At 39.7% G+C, this 26,716-nt stretch overlaps 1 protein-coding gene across 3 annotated transcripts in view; it reads left to right on the top strand.

Moving 5' to 3' along the window:
- Positions 1 to 5,921: 5,921 nt before the first annotated feature.
- Positions 5,922 to 26,716, top strand: part of LOC125350228 (SPHK1 interactor, AKAP domain containing) — a 118,985-nt gene continuing 98,190 nt past the window's right edge. For all 3 annotated transcript variants that reach the window (XM_048344601.1, XM_048344599.1, XM_048344602.1), the window contains exon 1: positions 5,922 to 6,065. In XM_048344601.1, coding sequence (XP_048200558.1) covers positions 6,031 to 6,065 — 35 coding nt within the window. In that variant the 5' untranslated portion in view covers positions 5,922 to 6,030. The remainder of the gene's footprint in view (positions 6,066 to 26,716) is intronic.

Raw genomic sequence — 26,716 nt, forward strand, 5'->3', positions numbered from 1 at the left:
TTTATGGAGAGTAATGCCACAGGAACCACGGACACACACTCTCACAGAGATAGGAATGGGGACAGGAAATTTTGAGGTAAAGAGATGCTTAGATTACTTCATTATGCCATTTTCTTCACTTGTATTTCTGAAAAAAATATAAGCTTTCCAATAGTTTATTTTGGCATGTTGCAGAAAAGTTACAAATACCCCCCAATTAAATTTTTTCCAACCTCATTGCTTAGTTGCTTTGGCAGGTGTAGTGAAGACTGAAATTATATAACACAAGAATGTTCTACTTTGTTCCATAAATTAAGGTGCTGAGTTTCAGAAATCAAAAACTTCTTAGGATCTTGAATCTACATAAACATTCTCTGTGTTGCTTAGCAAGTACTAGATCCTGAAGTGTGGCATGTAAATTACAGACCAATCCATTTCACTGAACCAATCATTTCTTTCCCAATAGCTTAACCTTTTCCTCACTTTTATTTTGAAGTGACTGTTACTTCACCAGACACAGTCATAGACTCACCAGGTGTAAGGGGGAGGAGGAAGGCAAAGCAAAGGCATTATTATGAAAGTCTCAGAATTTTTATTCAAACTCGAAATGAACTAGGAACTGGAAGTTTTAACTAACCAAATCCTACAAAAGAAGAAAAAACACCACTATACAGAAACTGTGAGCCATGCTTCTCCACAGAGTATTCTTTCTCCAAGCCACCAAGTTCATTGTTCTATTAGTGGCTGGTTCAGGAACTCCTTAGTAACTGTTGCCTCTGCTTGTGGTCCATTCTTTGCCCTCAATTTTGCACATCTAGTATGAGTTTAAATGGTACATTTTGAGACATGTGCTCCCCAATCTTCCAATGTACAGTTACATAAATTTTACATAAATATAGTGAGACAAGAATGGATTCACTTCGTATAATCCTCTGGAGATTCATCCACCTTGTTGAGCCCATGGGGATTTGGGATCTTTTAAAATCATTTCTTTTTATTATTTCGAAGAGGCATTTCAAAGTATGAGTATAGCAGATTGTGGAACTCTTCCTTCATGACAGATTCTGTGCTGTTTCTAGTTCTTGTTTGCTTTGAATTTAACTCCTTACAAAGATCTGAGGCGAGGAGATTGAACAAATGAACGGCTTGTTTCCTCTGAGGTATGCATACAGAGTCCAGTGGGGTTACGTGATTCTATAATGCATGATGCTTTCAGAATCAGCCAAACTACTTCAGAGTGACTTTTAAATGTTCCATCCTCATCAGCAAAGGATGAGTGATAAGAGACTCCATTTTTACATCAACCTATTAATACATGGTTGTGTTATTATTTTTTATCTCGTCATTCTGCTAGGCAAATAGTGATATAGCAGGTGGTGTAAATTTGGACTTCTCTGATGAATAATAATGTTGCACTTCTTGCGATGGGTTTTTTTTTTTTTTTTTTGTCTATAAACTCTTTTCAGTGAAAGAGGTCCTTAGGTCTTTCACTCATTTTATAGTTGAATTGCTTGTGTGTTTGTTGTACAGTTGAGTCTTGAGAACTTTTAAGAATAGTTACTCTATCTTAGTATTTTGTGAGATGTCTGCTTGCAAACATTTTCTCCTAGTGTGTACCTTGTCTTGACAGTTTCTGTTTTTAAAATTTTATTATCTTTAAGTACTTGTGCAAAGGATGTGCCTTTTAACAAAGCAGCTTAGAAAAACAATGCATTTTCATCAGAATCAGCCTTTTCATTATTCCTCACTCCTCTTTGAACCATTCCTTCCCATGCTTTTCTTAAATTTTAATGAGGCATTTACAAGAGCTAAAGTTTTCAAATACAATTCATTTACTAAATTGAATATATTTAGTGGAAAATTTAAGAACATTTGTCTAGCTGTCTCAAAGATGTATTCTTCATTTTATACTAAAAGTGCTATTTTAATGTTTCATGTATTTAGTATCAAGTTTAAGAACATTCACCTAGCAGTAGATCACAAAGATTTTTTTCCCTTTCTTTCATGCAAAAAGTGTTAGTTTTGCATTTGATGTCTAAGTGTGAGATCATAGTGAGTTAATTTTTATATGTCAAGACTTGAGCAAAGTTTTTATTATAAAAAATCCAGTTACCTCTGCATTTTTATCTTCTCTTGAACTGTTTTGCATCTTTGTTTTAAGACAAAGTGATAAAAGTGATTGGTGTGGTTAATTTTGGTTTGATTTTCTCTTTTCTGTTTAACGCTCTTTATTCGGATCCATTATTCTGTGTACCAATCCTGTCATTAACTCTTAATTACACAAAATCTTAATTACTCCTGCTTTATTTAAAATGGCTTATTGACTATTCTTGTTCCTTTCCTTTTCCATATACATTTTACAATGGCCTTGTCAATATTTGCAAAATGAACTTTCTGGGATTTAATAAGTCTTTTGTTAAACTTCTACATGAATTGGGGGAGGTGGATTAATATAATTGACACATTGTTATCTAATTCATAAGCACAGAAGATTCTCCATTTTTAAAAGTTTGTTTGACCTCATTCTTTAGTGTTTTGTAGTTTTCTGCTACAAAGTCTGTGTATTTTATGTTAGGTTTATGCTGTATGTTCTGTATTGTGAGCATAATTGGGTCAGGGCTTAATTTCATACCTTTGAATCCTGTCTTGTTTTTCTCTCTAGATGACTTTTATTGAATGAAACCATTTCTGCAAAAGCATCTTTCCCTTTTTATCTGATTTTGTTCCCTTTATTTTGCAACTAAAATTTATTTTTAATTTTAGCTTGATTTGTCGGTACTTGTCTTGACATATCTGCACACAACTTTTTAAAGTGACTTCTCTGCATATAGCCTATATAAAAACATTATGTGAAAAAATTCAATATATAACCTAAAAATGAAGAAAAGGGAGGGAAACGGAGGGGGGAGTGTTGGGTGAGGGTGTTGAAAGGGGTCACATTGATCAAGATGCACTGTATTCATAAACCACTTAGTTGAATGGCAACTCCATTGTACAACTACTTGAAGACAATAAAAACATTCCAAAACACCCCACAATTGTATGCTCTACTGGTGTTGTCCACTTCGCAGCTTGAGCAAAGTGTCTGCAGCCCTGTCCTCTCTTCCATTTCTATGACCTCCCCACCTTTATGACATAATTGCCTTAAAGATCACCTTACACTTAGAAGCACATCAGAAAACATGATGGCTTTCTTTGGCTGCCAAATATAGTTTAGAAAATTTAAGAGAAGAAAGAAACCCTACTATGGTTTTCATATTATTTCTTATCATATTGCTCCTTGTGGATGGTCCAGTTTCTTCCTTTCTCATTTTATTCTGAGAACCTGCTTTGATTTTTCTTTTAAGAAAATGCGATCTTATATCATTTCCATCTTCAGTTCTGAGGAATACTTTCATGGAAATAGGATTCTTTCCTCAGCTCTTCATAAATGCTCTCTCTTACTAGTGGGCTTCATAGGTTCTGAAAAGAAATGGTGGCTATTTGAATTGACTTGTCTCGCCTGGGTAATATGATATTTTTCTTCCACTAATAAAACCACCCATATTTCATTTGTTTTCTGTATTCTCCACTATCAAAGACAGTCTCTGTTTGACTTTTTAATACACTTACCAATTTTTTTTAATTTTTGCTGTTTTTCTATTCTTTCATTTGTCTCAAGCGTGTTTGTAATGCTCAGTGAATTACCTTTCTCCTGGGGTACCACAAGAGATTAGTTCACACTTCCTCAAAACACAAAAATGTGAGGATGCTCAAACCCTACACATCAAACGATGTTACATTTGCATGTGACCTCCATAATCCTCTCCTACATTTTGAATCATCTCTAGATTATATATGCAAATGTTATGTAAATAGTTGGTAGACGGTATTGCTTGGGGAATAACAAGGGAAAAAGCAAACACTTCCAGTACAAACAAAATCCTTGTCAAATATTTTTTTCTCTGAGATCAATGAAATCTACAGATGTGGAAACCACAGATAGTGGAGCCCAGCTATACTTTTATCACGATTGCTTTACAAACGTGGCCAGATCATTTTAACATTCTAAACATCTCACTGTTTACATCTACTGACTGTCCTGACATTTTCCATTCCCTTTGACATCCTCCTGGCTCTCAGAGTGAAAAATGATTTTCTATGAGAGCCTGTCCATTAGGGGTGTTGGGTGTGAAGATGCAAATCTTCCCTTGCTTCTTCTGTAATAGCAGGACATCTGGGGGAGGCCTCCTTGCTGCTGGGTGGGTGTGAAAGGTAGCCACCAGAGTGAGGAGAATGAGATGCCTTTGTCTGTGATGGCTAGAAGGCCTGGTCCCTTCTTGGCATGAGCACCACGTGGTGTGAAAGTGGGAAGGGGAACCACCATGTTGTCTCTTGTCCTTTGGATATGGAAATGCATGTTCCAATGGGAGACAGAGGCACTCTAGAGTGGACAAGGAACTGTCAGTGCTCTCACTTCCTGGAGGGGATAAAGGTGCGGCTCCCAGCTCACCATCTGGCATACTAAGGAGGTGGCTTGGATCCTTGCAGCCCAGGCACGGGGAAATCATGGTGTCTTCGCAAAAGGTGATGATCTCTCGTGATCTCTTGCAGTGTTCAGCCAGGGAGACACTTAGGCTGCCCCCCTTTTCCCAGTCATGTGACTCGAGAGGGGAGGCTTGTAGAGCATTGTGAGCCATAATCCTCTTCAACCTAGGTCTCAGATAAAGGAGGCAAAAGCGGAGCCCTCGGGACTCTCCAGCACCCGCATTCTTTGAGTCTCTAGGGACCCGGCTTGTCTGCATTCTTCTGTTCCCCTTCCGCTATTTGTTATGTCTGCTGCACCATCTCTGGGAATTCAGTTACACTTTCAAGAAGCATTTTACTCCATCTTGCCATTACTAGAAGTGTCAGAGTTTTCTTTTAGTTTGCTTTCAAATAAAAAATTTTACAAATTGCAAACTCTCTCTCTCCCTTTCTCCCTCTTTCCCTCTCTCCCTCCCTCCCTCCCTCCCTATCTCTCTATTTCTCTCCCTCCCTCCCTTCCTCCCTCTCTCTCTGGCATTTGAACTCAAGGCCTCCCTCTCCCTTGGGTACTCTTACCCCAAGGCCTTGACTCCAGCCTCATTTTTTGTTGTTGTTTACTTGTGAGATAGGGTCTCCCAGTCTTGCGTCCTGCCCTGGCGCCTAGGCAGGCCTGTGTTACACTTCTCTACATAATTACTGCTTGTCCACCGAGAGTAGGTCTCAGGAACCTTTCTGCCTGGGCCGTCCTCCAACCTCAATCCTCACTTTCTCAGCCTCCCAAGAAGCTGGGATTCCGGGTGGGTATCAGCCACTACACCCAGCTTGTGCTCTCATCCTAATAGATATTTCTTGCTGCCAGCCTATTTCTCCTTAGAGAAAGGAGATGCAGAAGTTTTTGTTGTTGTTGTTTGTTTTAAGAAGACCTGGGTCATGGGTCCGTCCCTAAGTGCTCCTAAGTAACAAGTGGAAGATGGAGAGGAGGGCGAGAGAGTAGAGAGAAGAGTTGTGTGCCTTGTGCTGAGTGCCCCACCAGTCCTCACAGGTAGAAGACAAGCCACAGTACAAGCCAGAAAGCTAGGCACAGGCCCTGTGCGCGCCCTTGGGAAGGCCGGGGTTGCAGGGAGGTGCACGCTGCAAGCTAGGGAATGGAGAGCGCGAGCTGGGAGCTCACACTCGGGGAGGCGAGGCGGGGAGAGGGCGTGGTCGCTGGCAGGGGGAAGAGGAACCCAGGCCGAGTCACCTGGTCACCCCGGCGGCGGGAGGAGGAGCCGGGCTTGGGCTGGGTCCCAGCTCCGTGGAGGCGCTGAGTCCCGCTCGGAGCTGAGCGGAGCGGAGCGCGCGCGCCCAGGGCGCCACCGCGAGGTCGCCGCGCGCCGAGTCCCGCCGCCGGCCGGGGAGGAGCGGCTCTCGCAGCCTCCGCCGCCGCGCCCGGCGCGCACCGGGCCCCGCGCGCATCGCATCCCTCGCGGCTTCCTGGGACCCGGGACCCAGACCCGCTCGCTCCGCTTGCGCTCTCCGCCGCCTTTCCCCGCGCTCGCGAAAGCCATGGGTGACGACGACTCCCGCCTCTCCGCACCCAGGTACGACTCCCTTCCCCATGCAAAGTCCCTTCTGCGTTCCGGGGTCACTGGGGAACTCGCCCTGGGGTGCTGGGGTTTGCACGAGTTCCCACCGCCCCGAGACTGAAGTCCGATCCGAGCAGAGCGAGCTGCAATCCGGCAGCCGGGGTCCCCCGTCTCCCGCCCGCCCGCCTCGCGGGGCGCGAAGCTGGGTGGGGCCTGCGCGCTGGAGCCGCGCGGGGTGGGGGAGCGGCGAGGGGCGCCGCCTCTGCCGGAGCTGGGTGGGGGTTGAGGTCTCCCGGGCCCAGCGCGGGGACGCGAACCCCCGGACCCTCGCTGCACAGCCTGGAGCCGATCCTGCGCCTTCTGGTGAAAGGCTTCAAAGGTAGGGGTGCAAATGGGAGGGAAGCTGGACCTAAGGTGCGGGAAGGTGATGGTGAGGGGCGAGGGGAGGTCGCCCCAGTCCCCGCCCCCCCCCCCCCCACTGACAGAGAGCACGGGGAGGTCTCGTCCTTAGTCCCCTCTCCAGCTGCCCTACGCCCCTGCCTGGATGTTATTAAGAAGTAATTGATCATCTCCCAGCCGACTCCACCCTGGCCCAGGGGTCCCCCCAACCCAGTCAGGTTAGGGGGCCCCCCCGAGGGGCTGGGAAGCTAGGGGTCTGCTTTCCGTCCATCATGTATGACAGGGATGAACTGGGGCTGCTGCGGGGCTGGCGGGTCGGGGTTGGGGGTCCCTTCGCCCTCTTTGTGCCCAGAGGGTGGGAGCGCACACAGGAGAGCAGGGGACACTGGCATGGAGAGTGGGGGTGTTCTGATGCCTCCTGCACCCCCCCTGACCCCCCCCGCCACTTCTTGTGGCTTTGATGCTGGCCCTCTTGTCATCTCTTCCCGCCACCCCCCACACCCCCAACATTTAGGTAGCCACCAGCTGAGAATACCCAGCCTGGGAATCCATAAGGGCTGGAAGCTCAGATTCCTGGAGAGTGGGAAGGCTCAGCACCCACAGGCCTAGGGCACTCAGGGATCTGCCCCGTGTCTTGCCAAGTGGGGGGGTGGGGGGTGGTCCAGGAAACTAAGGATTGTCTTCCACCAGGTTGGAATCTGCCATTCACGGGCAGGAAGTACTTAGACCCTGTGGTGGAAAAGGCCTAGGCCAGCTCCCCAGCCCTGTCCCCCTTAGGCGCCCCTCCTGCACCGGATAAGCAGGGGCTCCTAAAGGCGCTTGGTGCTTGCAATGCATTGCCAGGAAGCAACACTTCAAGTGGAGTCTCAGGAGCTCCAGGCCCAGTATGGGTAAATGACCACCAAGTCGTTTTCCTTTGTCAGCTCATACATGACCAGGAAAGTTGGTAATATAGGAAGATTTGGAAGAGACAGAGTGAAAAAAAAAGAACTTTCTCAATGCTACTGATTTTTAAGTGAAATTTAAAAGTCAAGTAAATTTTTACTTCTACACCCATGCAGGGAAACTGGTCATTAGCAATAAAAGAGACTTGTGTGCTCTCAACATTCCCACAGAGGCATTTTTGATAACAGATTGCTTACTTTCTATTCAGTTTTGTAAAGCATTACTGCTGTGATTGAATTGTGATTTATTCTTACCCAAGTACTGGGGTATATTTTTTTTTAAACATCTGAAATACAAGGTGACAATCATTTCTTCAAATTATGTATATGCCAGTGCTTTCAAAGACCAAGTGAACGGCAATGAGTTTAGTCTGTTTTCCGTTACAGTCTTAAATTTAGACTTAATGTCAGCTGTAGATTTTTAAACCTTTAGAATATACTTACCAATGGATATCACATTCCAAAATTCAGTGTTGGGATTTCAATTATTCAGTTGATATCCTAATCCCTATAGATTGTTAATGGAGTAGTTCATACAATCATTATTTCATGGAATCCAACAATGTCCTTTCTAAGAGTTCAATTGAATGCATTACTCTTTCCTTGTGACAGATGCACAAGGGAAATTAGAATTTGAACTTGTATGTGTTAACCATGTAGATTGCATACAATACGTTGAATTTCAAAAGCTGATGACTGTATATTTTATGCAAATGTTTTCAATAAAATGGTACAGACACAGAAATATCGTAGTATTATGGGTCAGGGTTTATATTGTCCAAATCTCAAAACATATAATGAGTTAGTGATAATAAGTCATTATTTCTCTCAAATATTATTAAATAATTTGAATAGTCAGCTCAATAGTTGAACAGAGATAACAAAACTTGATGATGAGTTAGTAATAGATTACATTTTTCTGTTGATTGTTTTTCACTGTATTGACACTTTCAGTTATAAAGATAAAAATAAGACTCATCAGTGATACTCTGTGGAGATTGATTTCAAGATGACTCTTACACTTTAGACATTGGGTATTTTAAAAGAAAACGTTACGAATCCTTTGAATTATGCAATTGCCTTGCTTAGGTGAGAGTTCCAGTTTGTACTACAAATAGTTTCATTGTTAAATGTATTATATGACTTGGTCACAAATTTTTTAAAAAATCACTGGCTATCAAAAGTGGAAGCTGTGTCCAGAGAGGAAACAACTGCAGAGAGATGAAATATTTCCATATTAGTCTTATTTTAGACCCAGAATCCAAGTGTTTTCTGTGCCATAGTTCAGCTCAAAGAATACAAATAAAGGTGAAGTTTTATTTTTTTTTAATATCTAAAACATCTGATAGTCTTCAGTCGGTTTCCACAGATTACCTACTAGTTTATGAAAAGTTTACTTAATTTGCAATGTGCACAAGCTAGATATTAGGAAAATAAAAGAACTAAAGAGCTCTTCACCAGTGCATTCTGCAGCACATTTATTCCAGCACAGGAATTTCCTCATACAGAAGGAAAGTCACTATCACTTATGTGGGAAACTAGTGAGTGTAGAGTAAGATTTATAGTCTATACACTGTTATCCAATGTATTAAGTTATTTGATCCTCACATTCTTGTGGGTTAATTATATATGATATCCAGTTCCTATTAAAAACTCTGAAGCAAAAGGAAATTAAATAAAGCAAATAATTGGATTTAAAAATCCACAAGAAAAATATCTAGCAGAGCTAAGACTCTCAAAGTGCCTCTGGCTTAGAGGCCAATGTTCTTCTTTGTATTGATTGAAAAACCATGCTTTATTTCAAATGAGTGAAAAGGAGGCTCTGCTACACAGTTTGGACAAAGGCTGATATCTTCTCAACACACGGGGGCAGCCTAAATGCAAGATGGTCTGTAAGTCAGCATGTGCCAAAAATACCTTTTCTGCAAACAGAAACAATTTTTCACTTAAGGATTATCTAGGCTTGAACTAGAAGTTCCGGAGAGACAGAACTCTTTTCTTTTTTCTTAAATGTTTGCATTTTTATCCTGCATAGGTTTGTTCATCTTGTTTTCTTTGGCATACTGGATTGTATTTTAATAGTATTATTTTTATGTGGTACATCATATTGTGGTGTGTGTGTGTGTGTGTGTGTGTGTGTGTGTGTGTGTGTGTGTTAGGGCTTAAACTCAGGGCCTATGCACTGCCCCTGAGCTTTTTGCTCATGGCTAAGACTCTACCGCTTGAATCACAGAACGACTTTCAGCGTTCTAGTGATTAATTTGACATATGTCTCACTGACTTAGCTGCCCAGGCTCGCTTCAAACTTTACATCCTCAGATCTCAACCTCCCAAGTAGGTAGGATTGCGAGCCACTAAGGCCTGTCAAAAGTTCACTTTGGGAAAAAAAAGATAAGTTGATTCCATTTTTTTTTGTTTTTTTCTGTGTTAAAGTTCATACTGCAGGAGAAATGCAAGTGTACACCTACATTTCTTTGTGCTATTCATAAATAATTCTGGGAAAAGGTTACTCTTTTAAGTTATAAAGCAAAGGTAGTAGTAGGTGTGCTTGGAATATAAACTTAAGATGATTCTTTATCTTGAAAATCATTCTTTCCTCGAGGCCAGTTTATCCTTTTACCTGGCAGAGCATGGCAGAGCATCAACACCCAGAAGTTACACTTTACTATAGAGAGAGAAACTGGTAAGTGCACATGTCCAAGACTCTGGAAACCCACGAGACTACTGGGTGATAGGTGTTCTGTGAGGAAATGGGAATTCTGAAAGCAGTTTCCAGGTTGTGAAAAGTCTTCAAGTTCACTCCTAACATTGAGGGGCTTTGGTAACTTCTATGATGAGCTCTTGACCTCCATCCCCATGTAGTTCCTGTATAGAAATATGTGTCTATGAACTAGAAACAGTGAGCCTAGAAGTGAACTACTGGGACATATTCTGTTCATTAGGAGTCTCCTTGCTGGAGCATAACTTTTTATTTGAATGAGAGGGGAAGAAGAAAGCACGTATTTGGTGTCTGGAGCCTTGATGGTCTCTCCTGTGTGGCAACTAATGACAGTGTCTGGTCAGTTACTGGACTGTTGCTCTTTGGCCTCCTCCTGAACATGTGCATATGTGTTCTGCATATCCTGATCTTCTAGGAGCCTCTGCTTCTAATCTGAGACAATGTGAAGATGTTGATTATGGCAGGGACTCTCAGCATGGTGCTGTAGAGATGAATCTCTCATTCTGCTGAATGAGGTAAAGTCAAAGCATTAGGAATATCTAAGACAAGCCTCATTGCTGCAAAATAATGCTAGGCTTCAAAAATGGGTTAGTGTGTTTTGAAAATTCTCACATAGGAGGATCTCACATGATCACAGAAAGTGTCGTAAGGGTTGGGATGGAGTTCAGTGGCAAAGCGGCTGTCTAGTAAGTGTGATGTCCCGGTACGAAAAAAAAAGAGAAAAGACAAAGAAAGTGCAAGAGTAAATTAAAACAAACCAAAACAAGAAGATTGAACAGAAGGGAAGCTCATGGTTCTACCTGTGAGGTGGAGGTTTACTCCTCTGGAGCAAGATGCTTGTTCATTCTGTTTGCATCATCTGTGTCATGATAACCATCACACTACTTCAGACACTGAAAAGCATGAGAGAAGGGAGTAAGAGAGCATGCGTGAAGTGCCAGGCACTGAAACCTTTCAGCTATTTCTGCTCATCATGCTTGATCGATTGTGGTAAATGTGATTGACCTGTGATACGGTTTACAGAATTAATACTGATAAAGAGGTCACATGGCTCAGACACCAAGTCCCTTCTAGGTTTACCTTTATCTGTCATTTTGCTTTTAATCTGTTTCTGCATATTTAAAGCTACAGGGTATTTATGTAATCTTTCTCTAGTTAATAGTGCTTTCATTTGACAATATCATTATTAATGTGGTGAGATCATTCATAGTAATTATAATTTCACATAGGGCTGGGTTAAAATCTACCAGCCAGGCAGCTATTTTCTAATTTTGCCATTTCCTTCTCTCTGTCTCCATCTCTGCCCACTGCCTTCCTTGCTTTAGGTGAATTGGAGGTGTTTTGTTGTTTTTTTATAATTCTATTTTATCTCCTCCATTGGTTTATGAGTAATGTTTTATTTCAAATGTTTCAGTCACCAAGGACTTAGAATTTGTATCTTTTATTCATCTGAATCTAACTTCACACAGTACATAACCTTATATCTAGTGTAAGGCTTTATCTGGTATTCATTTCAAATTCTTTCCTCTGGCCTTTTATGTTATGTTTGTCATATATTTACATAACTATTATAAAAATACTCTACATTAGTATGTTTGCTTTAAGCCACCTGTTTTTTTTTTAAAGAATAATTAGAAAGAACAAGAGTAAACCTTATTTTGCTTATTCTATTTCTGACACCTTGTTTCTGTGGCTCTGAGCTTCTGTCTGGTGTAATGTTTCTTCTGCCAATGATGTTTCTACTTTATTTCTAAGAGAAACTCTTTCTCCTTAACTTTCTGAAACATTCTTTTCCTGCCTGCATGATTTCTTGCTTTTTTTAATTTTTGTTTGCTTTCTTTCTATAGCTCAAAGTGGTCATAGCTCCATCAACCTACATCAACCTACAGCTCTTGAATACTTTTACCTGGCTCTACCTTGGTTCCTTTTCTTTCCTTTCAGGTAGATAATTGGGATTGACTTATTATCAAGTCGATTCATCTTTCCTTCAGCTGAAATAATTTTATTCACTTGTCAGAGGGTTCCTCATCTAGTCGCAGTGCTTTGAATTTCCTGCATTTATCATGATTCTGTCTTCCAGCTTTTATACTTACATGTTAACAAGTCAAAATAATATTCATTAATCAGGCACTGCTGGCTCACACTTGTAATCCTAGCTATTCTGGAGGCTGAGATCTGAGGATTGCAGTTCAAAGCAAGCCTAGGCATGAAAGTTATGAGACTCTTATCTCTAATTAACCACCAAAGCCACAGTGAAGCTGTGACTCAAGTGGTAGAGTGCTAACCTTGAGCAAAAAAAGCTCAGGGACAGGACCCAGGCCCTGAGTGCCAGACCCAGCACCAGCACACACACACACACACACACACACACACACTATTGATATTCATGACTTATAATTTCATGCCTGATAGTTTCAGTATTTCCATTATATCTGAATCTGATTCTGTTGGTTGTTTTATTCCTTGGAAATATTGTATTTTTTGCTTTTTCATGATCTGGTAATTTCTGTTGAAATCTAGACATTTTGCATAGGATAACAGAGTTTGCCTAAGTGAAAATTGGATGTTGATGCTATTATTTTTATTTCTCTTTTGAAGATGAGGAACCATAGCTCAGTGAGGCTACACAAGACATTCAAGGTTACTTTGTGAGTGGCAGAGCCAGAATTTGAACACTGAAATTTCAAACTTGTACATCATTTGACCATATCACCCTTCCTTTGCTATTCTACTCTGAAGGTCCCCAAGACCTTCTTGTGCCATGTGAGACATTTTTGATCCCTTGTTCAGAGACAGGGCATCAAAGGACATTTAATAATGAACCAGAAATAATTCTTATCCTTGATTAGCAAAGTATGTAATGTCAACCTGACATTCTTTTTTTCTTAATGTCTTTTGAGCCAGTCTTTCTCGAAGTAAGGTCTCTGAATCACAAATAACAAGGAAGACAAATGGATACCATCAGAGATTTTTTTTTTTAATGGTCCCAGTAAAGTAGTGGAAACAGATAGTGACAGTCAGCAGAGTTCAATATACAAACTAAAAGGCAAGTGTTTGTTACCAGTTGAATGGACCTTGACCCTAAAACCTGTGCTTTTATGCCAAGCCACATTTCTGCTTGAGACAGGAGAACGGACACATTCAACCATATGACATGAGGGTTTAAAAACAACAACACATGAATCAATGTGCCTCCTAAGCCTTTCCTTTTAATATACATGAAATACTTATGTGGACTTCTCAGAGTAGCCATGCTTCCAGACATTCAAGTAAGTTCTAGAACACGAATTGTGTATTACTTTACTACTTCTGTGCTACAAAACAGCCAGTAAAAGCATTGACTTAAAACAACACACCAATTTGTTATTTTACCGTTCTATATGTCAGACATCCAACATGAATCTCTCATAAAATAAGGCTTCTGGGAATGATGCATTGCCTTCTCGAGGCTTTCCTGGGGAAACGATTTCTTGTTTTGTTTTTTTTTTTTACATCTTCCAGAGCTTGCCACATTCTTTTATTTTTAAATATTAAAAAAACTAACCTTAAGTGTCTATACAAAGGGATTTCAATTCGTAAGTACAATGCATCTTAATCAATATTACTCTTTCCATCATTCCTCCCCCAATTTGTCCCAACTCCAACCTCCCCTTAGTTACTAGATTCCATTTTTAAATATGTACAGTGAATAGTATGAATGTATGTACCCACCCTTCCTCAGTCCTCCCCCTTCTTGTTGGCCTCCTTGTGTCTAATAAAATGTATTTCAGCTTCCTAGTATTCATGTTGTTAAAGTGTAAGTTAGTTAAAGTTTAAAAACTTAAGATGTTATACATTAGTCAGTTTGTTTGTGTGTATATGCATATAGCCCTCTGTATGTTTTCACATAAAGCAACCATAGTACAGGGAAGACAGTTTGGAGACTCTTCAAAATCTAAACAAAAAATAATCACCCTATGCTTCAGTGACACCACACCAGCGTTTATCAATAAGATAAATAAGTCAGCATTCAGCAAAACACTCACGTTCATTGAAGTGACACACTATTTATCACAGCCAGGGTATAGAAACAGCTCAGATGCCCTCCAGTGGATGAGTGGGTCAAGAAAATGTGATTAGACAGACAGACAAACAGAGGGATGGATGGATGGATGGATGGATGGATACAACAGGTACCTGCAACTGAATCGGACTCATCCGTCAGGAAGAATAATATGTCATTTACAGGGAAATGAATAAATCTGGAAAAAATATTTTAAGTAAAGTAAGTCAGTTTCAGAGAGACAAAGGGTGTATGTTTTCTCTCACACGTGGATGTTAGATCTAAATTATAAACATATATGAGAACAGATAGGGTCATTGGCTTGCCCCACTCTTTGTCCCATGACCAGCTCCCTCTGTCAGCAAAGTTAGCAATGGAGAGTTAAGGCTTCTCACAGCTCATCTTTCTGCCTCCTTCTTTCACTCTTAATAATCCTTGTGGTTACGTCAGTGCCCTAGATAATTCCACATAATCTTCCTATATTAAGCTCAGTTGACTAATGCCCTTAATTCCATCTTGAACCTTGATCCTGCTTTTCTATATAATGTAACATAATCACCATGCTTAGCATGTGGCCATCTTGAATAAGAGAAAGTATTATTCTGCCTGCTACAAATATCACTTGCACTTCAAACCAATTGCGCTGGTACTCAAATGATACTTGAAATTCTGTCTGAAATTCCTTCCTTCTTTCTCACTTTTCTTATATTCTTTCCTTATTAAATAAAAAGGAAGCACAACATGACTATTGGCTCCTCCTCTGTCATACATGAATTATTCAGTGTAGCCGATAGGAAAACAACCACTCAATTCCCAAAGATTATTCAAGTCTACAAAGCCAGACCCTAGAGAACTCGCTCTTAGGCACCTGCTCTTTGTGAATGGCACCATGTTCCTAAATGTCAGGCAGGATTTTACTTGCTCTGCTCTTTGATACCATATATATCCATCTATTATCATCTAGCTGACACAAAGCAGTCTTTTTAAAAGATAAATAATAGCCTTAAACATCAAATTCCCCCTTAGATGGATCTGTTGCTCAGTGGTTGACAGAAAGCTGGGTTCAGTCACATCTCAACACAAGCAAGAGGAAGATTGCTGGGGAATCACTTTCCAGGTGACAGGTGTCTCATGCCGCCTTCAAGACTGGATGGAGAAAGACCAAATCTCTGCCCCACTTAATTGGTAAGGACCTGGGTGCCAGGGCACATGGAAGGGGTGCAGATTATAGATAGAAGAATGAAAGGGTTCCTCGAGAGTAGATAGTTTGCACTCAATTCATACTTGCTTTTCATTCCATTTCCTGAATGATCCCCTCAAAACCAATCAATCTAGTCAGTCCTGTTTGATTCTCCATAACATCTGACATGATAGACAGGTAATCCCTAAGTTTGTAAGCATGTTCCCCTAAGGGGAAGGTCAACTAAAAATAGATTTAAAAAATACCAACAGTTGCCATGCACTGGCAACTCATGCCTGTAATTCTAGCTACTCAGGAGGATGAGATCTGAGGGTTGTGGTGCAGTCAGTCCAGGCAGGAAAGTCTGTGGGACTTATCTCCAATTAATCATAGGAAAAAACTGGAAATGACGCCCTGACTCAAGAGGTAGAGCCCTAGCCTTGAGCAAAAGAGCTAAGGGACAGTACCCAGGCCCAGAGTTCAAGCCCCAGGATGAAAGAGAGAGAGAGAGAGAGAGAGAGAGAGAGAGAGAGAGAGAGAGAGAGAGAAACAGACAGACTGACAGACAGAGACAGAGAGATAGGCAGAGACACAGAGAGAGAGAGAGAGAGAGAGAGAGAGAGAGAGACCTAGACAGAGAGGGAGGGAGGGAGAAAGGAAGGAAAGAAGGAAGGAAGGAAGGAAGGAAGGAAGGAAGGAAGGAAGGAAGGAAGGAAGGAAGGAAGGAAGGAAGGAAGGAAGGAAGGGGAAGGGAAGGAAGGGGGAAGAGGGAAGGGGGAAGGAGAAGGGAGAACAGAATGGGGGAAGGGAGGGAGGGAAGGGGGAGGAAGGAAGGAAGGGAGGAAGAAAATACCAACATCTGATCTTTCTGTGCCCAAATGACAGTGATTTGTCTCACCTAATTTCCTTCCTTCATACGAAGAGAAGCTAAGGTCAAGAAAAATTACTAAAATATTCTTAGGTTAAGCCATAATTAATCTTTGATTTCCCGATTATACTTCCTACTATATTGGGCTTATTTAAAATAAAGGTAGCAACAGCAAAAAGTAATCTTCACAATGTAGCTGGAAGCTTTTAGAAAAAGCTATCTAAAACCCATGTTCAAATAACTTTTTCATTTTACTTCTGTAAGAAAACTAATGTCCACATACTTTCTCAGCTCATCATTTTACTTTAACTAATGGAATTTCTAGAAACAAATTCAGTGCTGAAGTGTGAGCACAGGGCAGAAGTTGCTTGTGACTTGAGTACGTGTGTTAATTTTAGCAAATGATAGTGACTTCTTGCAATTTTGAAGCCCTGGGTTCTAACATATACTTTATCATTTATTGTATGTATCTTAAAAATTCTTAGTGAAGCAAGGTAGAGTATCTATCTGTAACTCATTAAACAGGTAGTTTTCTCTATAAACAATAGAAAAATAGCTTTTCTGTCTCTTTGAGAGATTAAATTGGTCTGTAGAAAGTTGAATCTCATATAGTATGAATCCCCATTCATATTTAAGTATGATTTCTTTGATAATTAAAAATTTGTAAGTTAAAGTGGTTTGTACTATTAAAGTAAAAACTGTTTTAGAATGAATGCTATACTTATATGTGGTTGATTTGTGCTATTAAAGTAAAAACTGTTTTAGAATGAATGCTATACTTATATGTGGTTGATTTGTGCTATTAAAGTAAAAACTGTTTTAGAATGAATGCTATACTTATATGTGGTTGATGAATAAAGCAAAAATATGTGAATATCAATCAATTTCATTCCTACCTAAAAATACTTTTCTTTCACTTCATTCACTACATTTTTTGTGTGTGTCTATGACCAGTTCTGTGGTTTGAACTCAGAGCTTTGAATTCCCTTTTAACTTTTTCTGCTCAAGACTGGAGCTTTATCATTTGACCTACACTTCCACTTCCAAGTTTTTGCTGGTTAATTGAACATGAGAGTCTTCTGGATTTGTCATCCGGGGCTTGCTTTGAACTGCAACCCTCAGATGTCAGACATCTGAGTAGCTAGTAGGATTCTTGTGAGCCACTAGTGCTCAGCTTACACACTTTCATTTTAGTGCACTCTTTTCAAATATTAAAATCAATTAAGAACCTTCAAACGTTTACTAATTTATTCCAAAGTTATAAGGAGAGCCACTGTACTTCAGAAGTAACATATTAAACAAGACATTTGCTACTTTATTCTTTCCTAAAAATCTATAACTTGCAAATACAAATCAAAAAAAGAATTTAAGAAAATGCCTTTATATCTATGATTATATATATATGCTGTGCTATTCATTTTCAGTGTGAGTAGTCATCTTTTCTACTTAGACAATTAAAGTAAATTATCCCACTAATTTGACCCAAACTTAAAATCAGGTAAAAGTAAGAAGGAGCCAATTTTCTTCCAAGTAAAATCTTGACCCTGGTGAATTATCTTTGACTCATGCACTTAATATAGCCTGAACATTTTTAATCTTTCATATTCTCTAAATGAATCAAGAGTGTTCCAAAATGATTATCAAAGGGGTAACTAACATTCATTCCATTTGCATAGTTATCAGCAGGTCACTGATCTGGCGTAGCATCCAGTTAGAAACACTTTAGCTTTTCTTTCTCAAATAGATAGGAAGATGGGTGACTTTACCGGACTCCAGTAATGAAGAAAATGAGCTGCATCTGAACTTCATGAATCTCTATAAAAGATGCAGGCAAGGAAGAGATTCAACACTCACAGGACATTATCCAGGAAAGCTGTTATCACAAGCTTAATCACTCAACTCTTCCAGGTCATACTAATTAATCATGTTGGGGAAGGAATGGACACACAGTGCTAATGACAGCATTTTCTTCCATGTTTCTCCTGAGTCCATTTTCCATCGACACACTAAGAACATTGATGCAGAAAGAGATAGAAAAGTTGGAAATCTAACCCAAGTTTTAACTTAGAAGAGTGTCTGAGACATGTACAGATGACTAGAACTAGATAAACAAATTAGAGGTGACAGGCTCCTTGCTTATGTGAAGGAGTGAAGTCTAGGGATTCAAATGTGGGCTGCCCCATGTGAGAATAAATGAAATCTGGAAAAGGCCATTATTGAATGGCCTTCATTATTGAATGGCCTATGGTGAATTCACCATAAACAAGTCTGACATATTAACAATGAAGAGAATTCCTGTTTGATCAGAAATTTTCTTTTCATATTAATAAAATGGAAAAAGTTAATGTTATCTATATTATGAGCAAATAACAAATTAGGTACAATTGGATTGACAGACAGCAATATTACCTGCAAAATGGTACATTAATATGGCGTTTTATGTTATGAAATCAGAAACAGAATCAATTCTGTAACGATATTCTACAGCCTCATCATTTTCTTCTAACATTTCCTCTATTCCTTTGATACCCAAATGTGTCTCTTATGTGAAACATCTGTCATACTAGTCATGATTAATTTTGTCTGCTTTTGATATTGTCTGTCTCACCCTGCCAGACACCCATTTGTGATAGTTTGATGTGTGATTAAGGAGGTTTCCAACATCAGATAGTTCTCCTTGCTGAGTTCGTTCATCTTCTACACAATTTTTCATTTCAATTGACTAGCATTTCATTTAAATAAAAGTCACAAACTCTTAAACTATCCTTGTGCAACAGCCACTGAAGGTATTGATTTGATAGACAGACAGAGAAAGAGACACTCAAGGGAAACAGACAGGATCCCTAGTGGAAATGAATTGTTAAGTGCTCCATTAGTTAATAAAATGTTTGCTTTGTTATGAAAACTTGTAACTGAAGTGACTGATTTATGAATAGGAAGTACATTTGATCTTTTGGGGGACAATTTTCAGTGATTGAGTTTACCCAGTTTTCTTCAGGGAATGATACTTGAGAAAATCATTTTCATTTTGACAAACATTAACTACAGAAGAGTGAGTTATCTAATGGGGCCATGTAGATGTGATTGAATATCTTGAATAGAATGTTCCCATCCTCTGAGATGTGTTTGTACTTCTCAAATACTTCATAGTCATTTCTCTATTTTTTAATGCATGGATGAATGGATGAATGTAACAGTGGTCAGGAGGGTAGGACCCTTGATAAATGTCAATCCTGTTCTCTCTTTCAAGAGGACCAGAATGTTGCTTTGAGATAAGTAGATAAATTGGACAAAGTTCATGTGATGGGTCCCTGAGAATGTCTGTCGTGACTAGGACCTTGAGGAGAGAGAAGGCTCATGGATCCTCAAGATGAACTCTGCATGTCCTGAGGCAAGCAAGAAAAACAAGCATCTTAATGCAAAGTTGAGGTCAAATGCAAGCTAGAGACAAGCCTTATAGAAAAAGAGTTCATCTGTTCATTTACTAATTCATTACTGATGTTGACCCCTAAAGGTCTGCCAGATGATGTCAGCTGAAAAAAGTGTAATTTTGAGTCATCTCCATTGTCATGGAACTTCAGTTTCAGTGGGGGAGCTAGATATTAGTCAGACACTGACATTGGCAAATATGTAGCGAATTGCCATCTGTGTCCCAAAGGAAAAGGAACATGGTTTGGGGGAATATCGAACATTAAGCAAAACTTGAATGGAGGAGGTACCAAAGGCATTTTGTGGAAGAATGCTTTGGCAGCTAGAACAGCAGTTGGAAAATTCTTAAGACAGGACGGCAATGAGGTGCTCACAGAACTCCAAGCTAGTGCCTGGAATACAGGAAATGACAGGGAGAGGACTGAAAAAACAAAACCCGAAAGTAAGAGCTAGAACATATCAAGCCCTGAGAGCCAGAAACTGCACCCTATCAACAGTGTGATATTGCTGGAATTTCTTCAACTTAGAGAAACCTGGAAACCCTAATTGAAACAATCCATTCAAAAGACAAAACTGAGAACTGAGCATGGTGTAAATGCTCCATCAACAGGAGACATTACTGAAGCTGAAATGATTAATTATAATTACAGTTGCGCATGAGAGAGAAAATGTAGATTTTTTTTCAGGTTTCAAGATGTATGAGAACATCGAAAATAGACTGCCAATGTGTTGGTCATATGTCATGGCAGTCAGAGAAGGCAACCAGAGGCATATGTTCTGGTGGTATTCTTGAGATAATATTAAGTTCCATTGCACACAGCAAGGAAGGGGGAAATACTGCCCATACCTGTGAACACCAATTTGACCAGTTGTGCACTTTACTGATAGATATGGTGGTATGTGCAATGCCTTCTTTTCAGTATGAGGAAAGAATAAGTAGTGGATAGGTAGAAAGAGAAGGGGGGTAAGGGAGAGGGAAGGGAGAGGGAGGGAGAGAGAGATTAAGAATATATAAAGATGAACTGTGGATAGAAGGAGAGTGAGTCATTAGCTAACTCTTTGTAGCCATCATCTGATACATGATGGCCACTAAAAGCTGACATAATTCAATAAATCAAGAACATTCCCCTACCATTTGGCCAATGTTTAATAAAATTTCCTTGGTATTCTTAAAATCTCCATCTCTATCTGCATCTCTGACTCCAGCTCTCTTGGTCTCTGGGCTCTTGATCTTTTACTAAATTGGTTAATAATCTGGTGATTAATAAGAGTTGGTTTTACTCCCTAGAATTATGCATAAAGCAAAATCTCCTATGAAACATTCAGTATTGTGTGTGTGCTACCACCAGCTCATCACTGTTGCTACTGATCCCCAGTTACTCTGAGGCAGGCAACTGTTCCCTGCTCTTGTTACAGGTGGGGCAGTCAGATCCGCTTCCCCAGAGAGCCCCAGTGCCTAGAGACTCAGCTTCTCTAGATACAAAATGCCTCTCATTCCACAGTTTTGCTACCTCTCAAGGCCTTGGCTTTCAGAAAGGCTGCTTGATCTCTCCCTACGATCCTACCAACCTCAGTGCTCTTCCACTCTCCCCTTTCATTTCACCATCAAGTTATTCAAGCCACACATGATATATGGATGCCACACAATCCTTGATTAGATATTTAGATTAAGGGGAAAGGGCCCAAGGGTGACACATTTGGTTTAGATAATTTGTGTTGGTTTTAAAAATTATATTATTATTATCTTTAAGTAGTGGTACAAAGGAATTCTCATTCAACAAATCAGTTTATGAACACAGTGCCCTTGATTGATGTTATCTCCTTCATCACTCTCCTCCATCCCTCCCAACCGAACCATTCTCCTCAGTTTTCTTAATTTCCTAGGCTATGTGCATTGACTCTTAGGACTGCATTCTTTTCCCCTTTCTCTCTTTATTTATCCACCATCCCCTTGATATGCCCCCCATTCCTTTTAAGTACTATTTTCTTGGTATTCATTTTTATAGACTGTGAGTTGGTTTTTCTAAGTAATCACACCATGTGAATTCTATTTTGCAAATACTGTACTCCAGTTACTACATCTGTGTATGCTTGTATAAGACCCTGTATGTGTTCACTTGTATATTTATAAATTAGTTCTTGCTTCCACATATGAGAGAGAACATGCATCCTTAGGCCTGACTGACTTCACTTTTTTAAAAAAATTTTTTCTAGGGGCTGGGGATATAGCCTAGCGGCAAGAGTGCCTGCCTCGGATACACGAGGCCCTAGGTTCGATTCCCCAGCACCACATATACAGAAAACGGCCAGAAGCGGCGCTGTGGCTCAAGTGGCAGAGTGCTAGCCTTGAGCGGGAAGAAGCCAGGGACAGTGCTCAGGCCCTGAGTCCAAGGCCCAGGACTGGCAAAAAAAAAAAAAAAATTTCCAGGTCAATCCATTTCTTTGCAAATGATGCAATATCATTCCATCTCCAGTTAGATTGCTCGTTATCGTAAATACAAACAACAGATGCTGGCATGAATGTGAGGGGGAAGTGAACCTTAATGCACTGTTGGTGGGAATGTAAACGTGTTCAACCACTCTGCAAAGCAGTAAGGTGGTTCCTCAGAAAATTAAACGTAGAACCATCCTATGATCCAGCAATACCACTCTCAGTCATTTATCCCAAAGATTATAAACCAGGACACAGTACAGCCACTTGTACAACCATGGTCATTGCTGCACTGTTCACTATGACCAAGGCATAGAAACAGCCCAGATGCTTTTCAATAGACAAGTGGATCAAGAAAATGTGATTTCAGACATAATGCACTGACTAATAATACCAAATCTGAGCTGAAAACTACTAGAACAAAGCAGACCATAAGGAAGTAAGTTGAATTCAAGATGGGAGCAGAGTATATACATTTAGGTATCCTTCTGCCTCATTGACTCTGAAACTCAAGGGAGACATCTAGCATGAAATTTTGAACCTAGACCAATAAGACCAATTGGTATAAGACCAATTAAAAATAGCTTGGCATAAATTGACAAAACAAGTTGGGAAAGAAATGTAATCACTGCCTTACGTATAAAACTGTAACCCCTCTGTACTCTACTTTGACCATAAAGAATTTTTTTTAATTGACAAAATGAGTGTACTGATTTTCTTACTTTCAAGTCTATTCTTACTGATTTTTGAATCTTGTGGTACTTTTCTTGTTTTCCTTTGGTGCTCCTGTTCAACAGAATGGAATTGGACATAAAGTGAAGTATTCTCCTTTTTGTCAGCTATTCTGTAGCAAGCTATGATTAAGTTACAAAAGACAAAGACTAGTATTTAAAAGACTATGTCTTGGTTGTTTTTTTTTCCTGCTGCGGTGTTTAAGGGGAAACCTTCAATCTTTGACAAAATAACTATTGTCCTTTTGTGGCTGTCTACATAGCCAATGAAAAAATTTCAGTGTTGACTTCTTCACCATTATTTCTAAAGCTCTCTTTACTAGCAATAGTAGGAAAACCCAGCTTGTGAGCTGCTCCCTCGATTTCTCAAACTTCTCCCTCAACAATGATGCCTCTTTTACTCTCATACTAATCAGAGTACCAAAGAAATCTACATTGGGACAAAGAGAGTCAGGATTCCTCTTAAAGCAATTCCTGTAATTTTTTTTTAATCTAGAAAAATTTAGGGGAACGATCTAAGAAAAATCTAGAAAATAGCAGGTATTTTTTTTGGCTAATTAATTGTCCACTGATTTATTCCATTCTCACCAAGCCACTACTTTCTTTTCTTCTTTGTCCATATTTTTTTTTGTTTGTAGCTGTGATTGTAGAATTCTGAAATACTTGTAAACACATTCAATCTTAGCCAATTTACATGTTTTTCTTTCCCATGAAACTCAATGCATAGCTCTTTTAGACTGATGAATGCTCTTTTCAGCTGTATAGACAGTGCTTGGAACAGCAAAACAGGCAAGCCATAGGATTAGAAAACTTGAGGCTATGATTACATCCTATGGTTTATTGCATGATTGAACTATCTTGAATATATATCTGAATATCTTCAGACCTGATTCTCTGTGACCAATGAAAAGCAACCAACACATAGGAAAATACTTTCAAAGAAAAACATTAAATGATATTTTACTACCTCTTCCATATTTACTTTTATATATTGCTTTCTCTCCGCTTATCTAAAACTATATAAAGTCATGCAGGACAAGATTACTGTCTTCTATGTACACTATAGTATCTTGAAATCCTTGCATGATGAGTGATTCTCAGTAGCCATTTGTTGAAAGAAGAACAAATGTGCCTTCGAAAATAAGAAGCTCAGAAGTAAATCTGGACCATAATAAGAAGGTCTAGGACATTTAACCATGAATAATGACTGTCATCATTCTTTAAATTTGCAGTTGTGGTTGAGTCTCAGTTCTACAGCTCAGTTCTACCTACAATAGAGAACTGATCTATATATGCAATCAGAGTGGCCCTCAGAAACTTTATTTAAATATAGCTTCCTCCTGGTTCCAGTTAGTCATCCTTCTGTTACTATAACAGACAGACTTGAAATAATCAACTTATAAAAGGAAAAAGTTTTTTTCTGGTCATAGATTTTTTTTTTCCCCTGATTGCTTGGCCCAATTGCTTTGAGGCTGCAACAGTCCATCATGGTAGGTCATTTGTAGTGGGTCAAAACTGCTCATCTAATAGCTAGGAAATGAAGGAGATTGAAAGGAAGAGGCTAGGTTCCCACAATTCTTTTCTAGGAGACATTCCAGTGACCAAAAGACCTCCCATAAGTCCCCAATCTTAAAGGCCTTCACTATTCACAACTGCTCCACTCTGGAGCTCAAGTCTTTAAACCCACAGGTGTCGAGGGAAAATGAAAGACCCAAACTGTAACAATCCCCAAGTCTAGTGCTCACAGTTGGAGTGTAACTTCACTGGAGGTCGTTTGTCAGGTTCTTTGAAAGACCATTTTGAATACACAACAGAAGTAAACATTTTCAAATTAGGTCATGAAAGAAATAGTTTTGTTCTCTTGGCTGGTACATCTTAGCTTAAATAAGGGAAGGCTTTCTTACCACAGTGCTCTTCTGTAGAGAGCACATTCAATATGATTCTTAACTAGAGACTTGCTAATAAACTAATGACCTGCCGAGTTTGCTCCTGAGCCAACGACAACCCATAAATTCCAAAGCTGTACTTTACCCATTTTTGCCTTTGCCATGCGGAAGCTCTATTTCCTGTCTGCAATGAAAATTTCAATAAATATTAAATTCATAGTACTTCTCTGAGAGTAATGGTAACTGTACTCGAACCTCTTCTTGGCAAGAGAACAACTGGTTTTGGGGGGGGGGAATTCTTGGCACCTCATAAGTCCCTTTACATAATTGCTGTAGCAGGAGTTGCTTACTTTCAGTTCTGCTTTCATTTGTCCCAGTGGTATCTAATGAGGCAGCAGCAGAAACCTGCTGTGCCAATGGCTATCTTGTCCCAATAACGAGGAAGCATGCTCATCTGTTCAGCCTCAGTAAAATTCCATGCCCCGATTCACCTGAAAAAAAAAAAAAAGATGAAATGCAATTTCCAGGAATATGCAAGGTCTCCAATTCCTTCACTCTATGAAGTTATAAAATCGTGTGTGTGTGTGTGTGTGTGTGTGTGTGTGTGTGTGTGTGTGTTATGCATTTTAGGGTCCTTGAAGTGAGCTACTTTCTTCTCTTGTGATTCATACAGAGCATAATATTTGAGGCTCCTATTAATAGTACTTGCATGTAGGTTAAAGCCATGTAAAATTCTATGTTCCAATTATGTTATTTTCATTAGCTACATTTAGAAAGCAACAGATCAGGCTAGGTATGATGGTGTGGGCCTGTAATCCCAATTCCTTAGGAGGGGGAGGTGGAAGAATCACAGTCTGCAGCCTGTCTGGGCAAAAGTAGGAGACACTACCTGAGAAAGAAACTAAAAGCAAAGAGCTTGAGGGAAAGACAAGAAATAAAGCAATTGCCCAGCAATCCAGGAGGAGGAGAAGGAGGAGCAGGAGAAAGGGGAAGGGGAGGAGGAGGGGGAGGAGGAAGAAGAAAGGAAGGAAGAAGAATGGAAGGAAGGAGGAGGGGAGGGAAAGGAAGGGAAGGGAAAGGAAAGAAGAGGAGAACACAAAAGAAGAGGAGAGGGGGAGAGAGAAGAGAAGAGAGATGAAAAGAGAAGAGGAAAAGGAATTAAAAATTGTATCTCCACCAACTTCTAGTCCCCGAAATCGCTGCTTGTTCCTTAGAAAAAGGCGTCTGCTTTGCTAACCAACAGAAGGAGATACTAGTCCCATTCTTGGCTGAGATTTCATTTTAGCTTCTGAAAGAAAATTAATTTGTTTACAAACATAGAAAAACATGCCAATGAGCCGGCAATAATTGAGAGTTAGATATAAGGAAAAATACAATTAAATACCTGATAATATCTAGGAGTAACTGGAAAATACATTTGTAATTAGGAATGAATTTGTATAACAATGAAGATTGTTTCTATACATATTTTTTAAGTTAAGCTAAACAATAATCATAGTAAATAGGCAGTTGGCTTTAAAATAGTGTGTCCTTAACTTGTGTAAACACATAATTTAGTCATTTATATTATACAATCTCTGAATTGTGCCCCAATGATTTCTATATTTGAATTGCCTCAAATGTAGAAACTTCACCAAGAATACTATAAAATATACCCAGTATTTTTATAAGTTGTGAACATTTTTACTGCTGATATGATTCATCCTTTTTTTGGTCAGGAAACAGCAAACACATATATTTTGTTCCCTTTGGAATCTCTACATACTAAAGATTAGTATTTAAAAGGCAATTTACATTGTCGATGTTGTTTTATTGATAAATTGATACACTTATTCATTTTTAGTTGAGTGAGTTCGTGTGATGAAACAAAGAGGAGACTGGTTGTTTTCCTGCCCTCATTATAAAACTTGATCATTTGTATGGGTGTATTAACTGAACATTGTCACTTTCAAGTTGCTTTTATGAACCAAACTTGAGTCACAGAGTAATTATCCTTCTGCTCCCCTTTCTAATATATTGGTATATCCTTCTCAGCTT

The sequence above is a fragment of the Perognathus longimembris genome, chromosome 4 (assembly GCF_023159225.1).
Source record: "Perognathus longimembris pacificus isolate PPM17 chromosome 4, ASM2315922v1, whole genome shotgun sequence".
Lineage (NCBI taxonomy): Eukaryota > Metazoa > Chordata > Mammalia > Rodentia > Heteromyidae > Perognathus > Perognathus longimembris.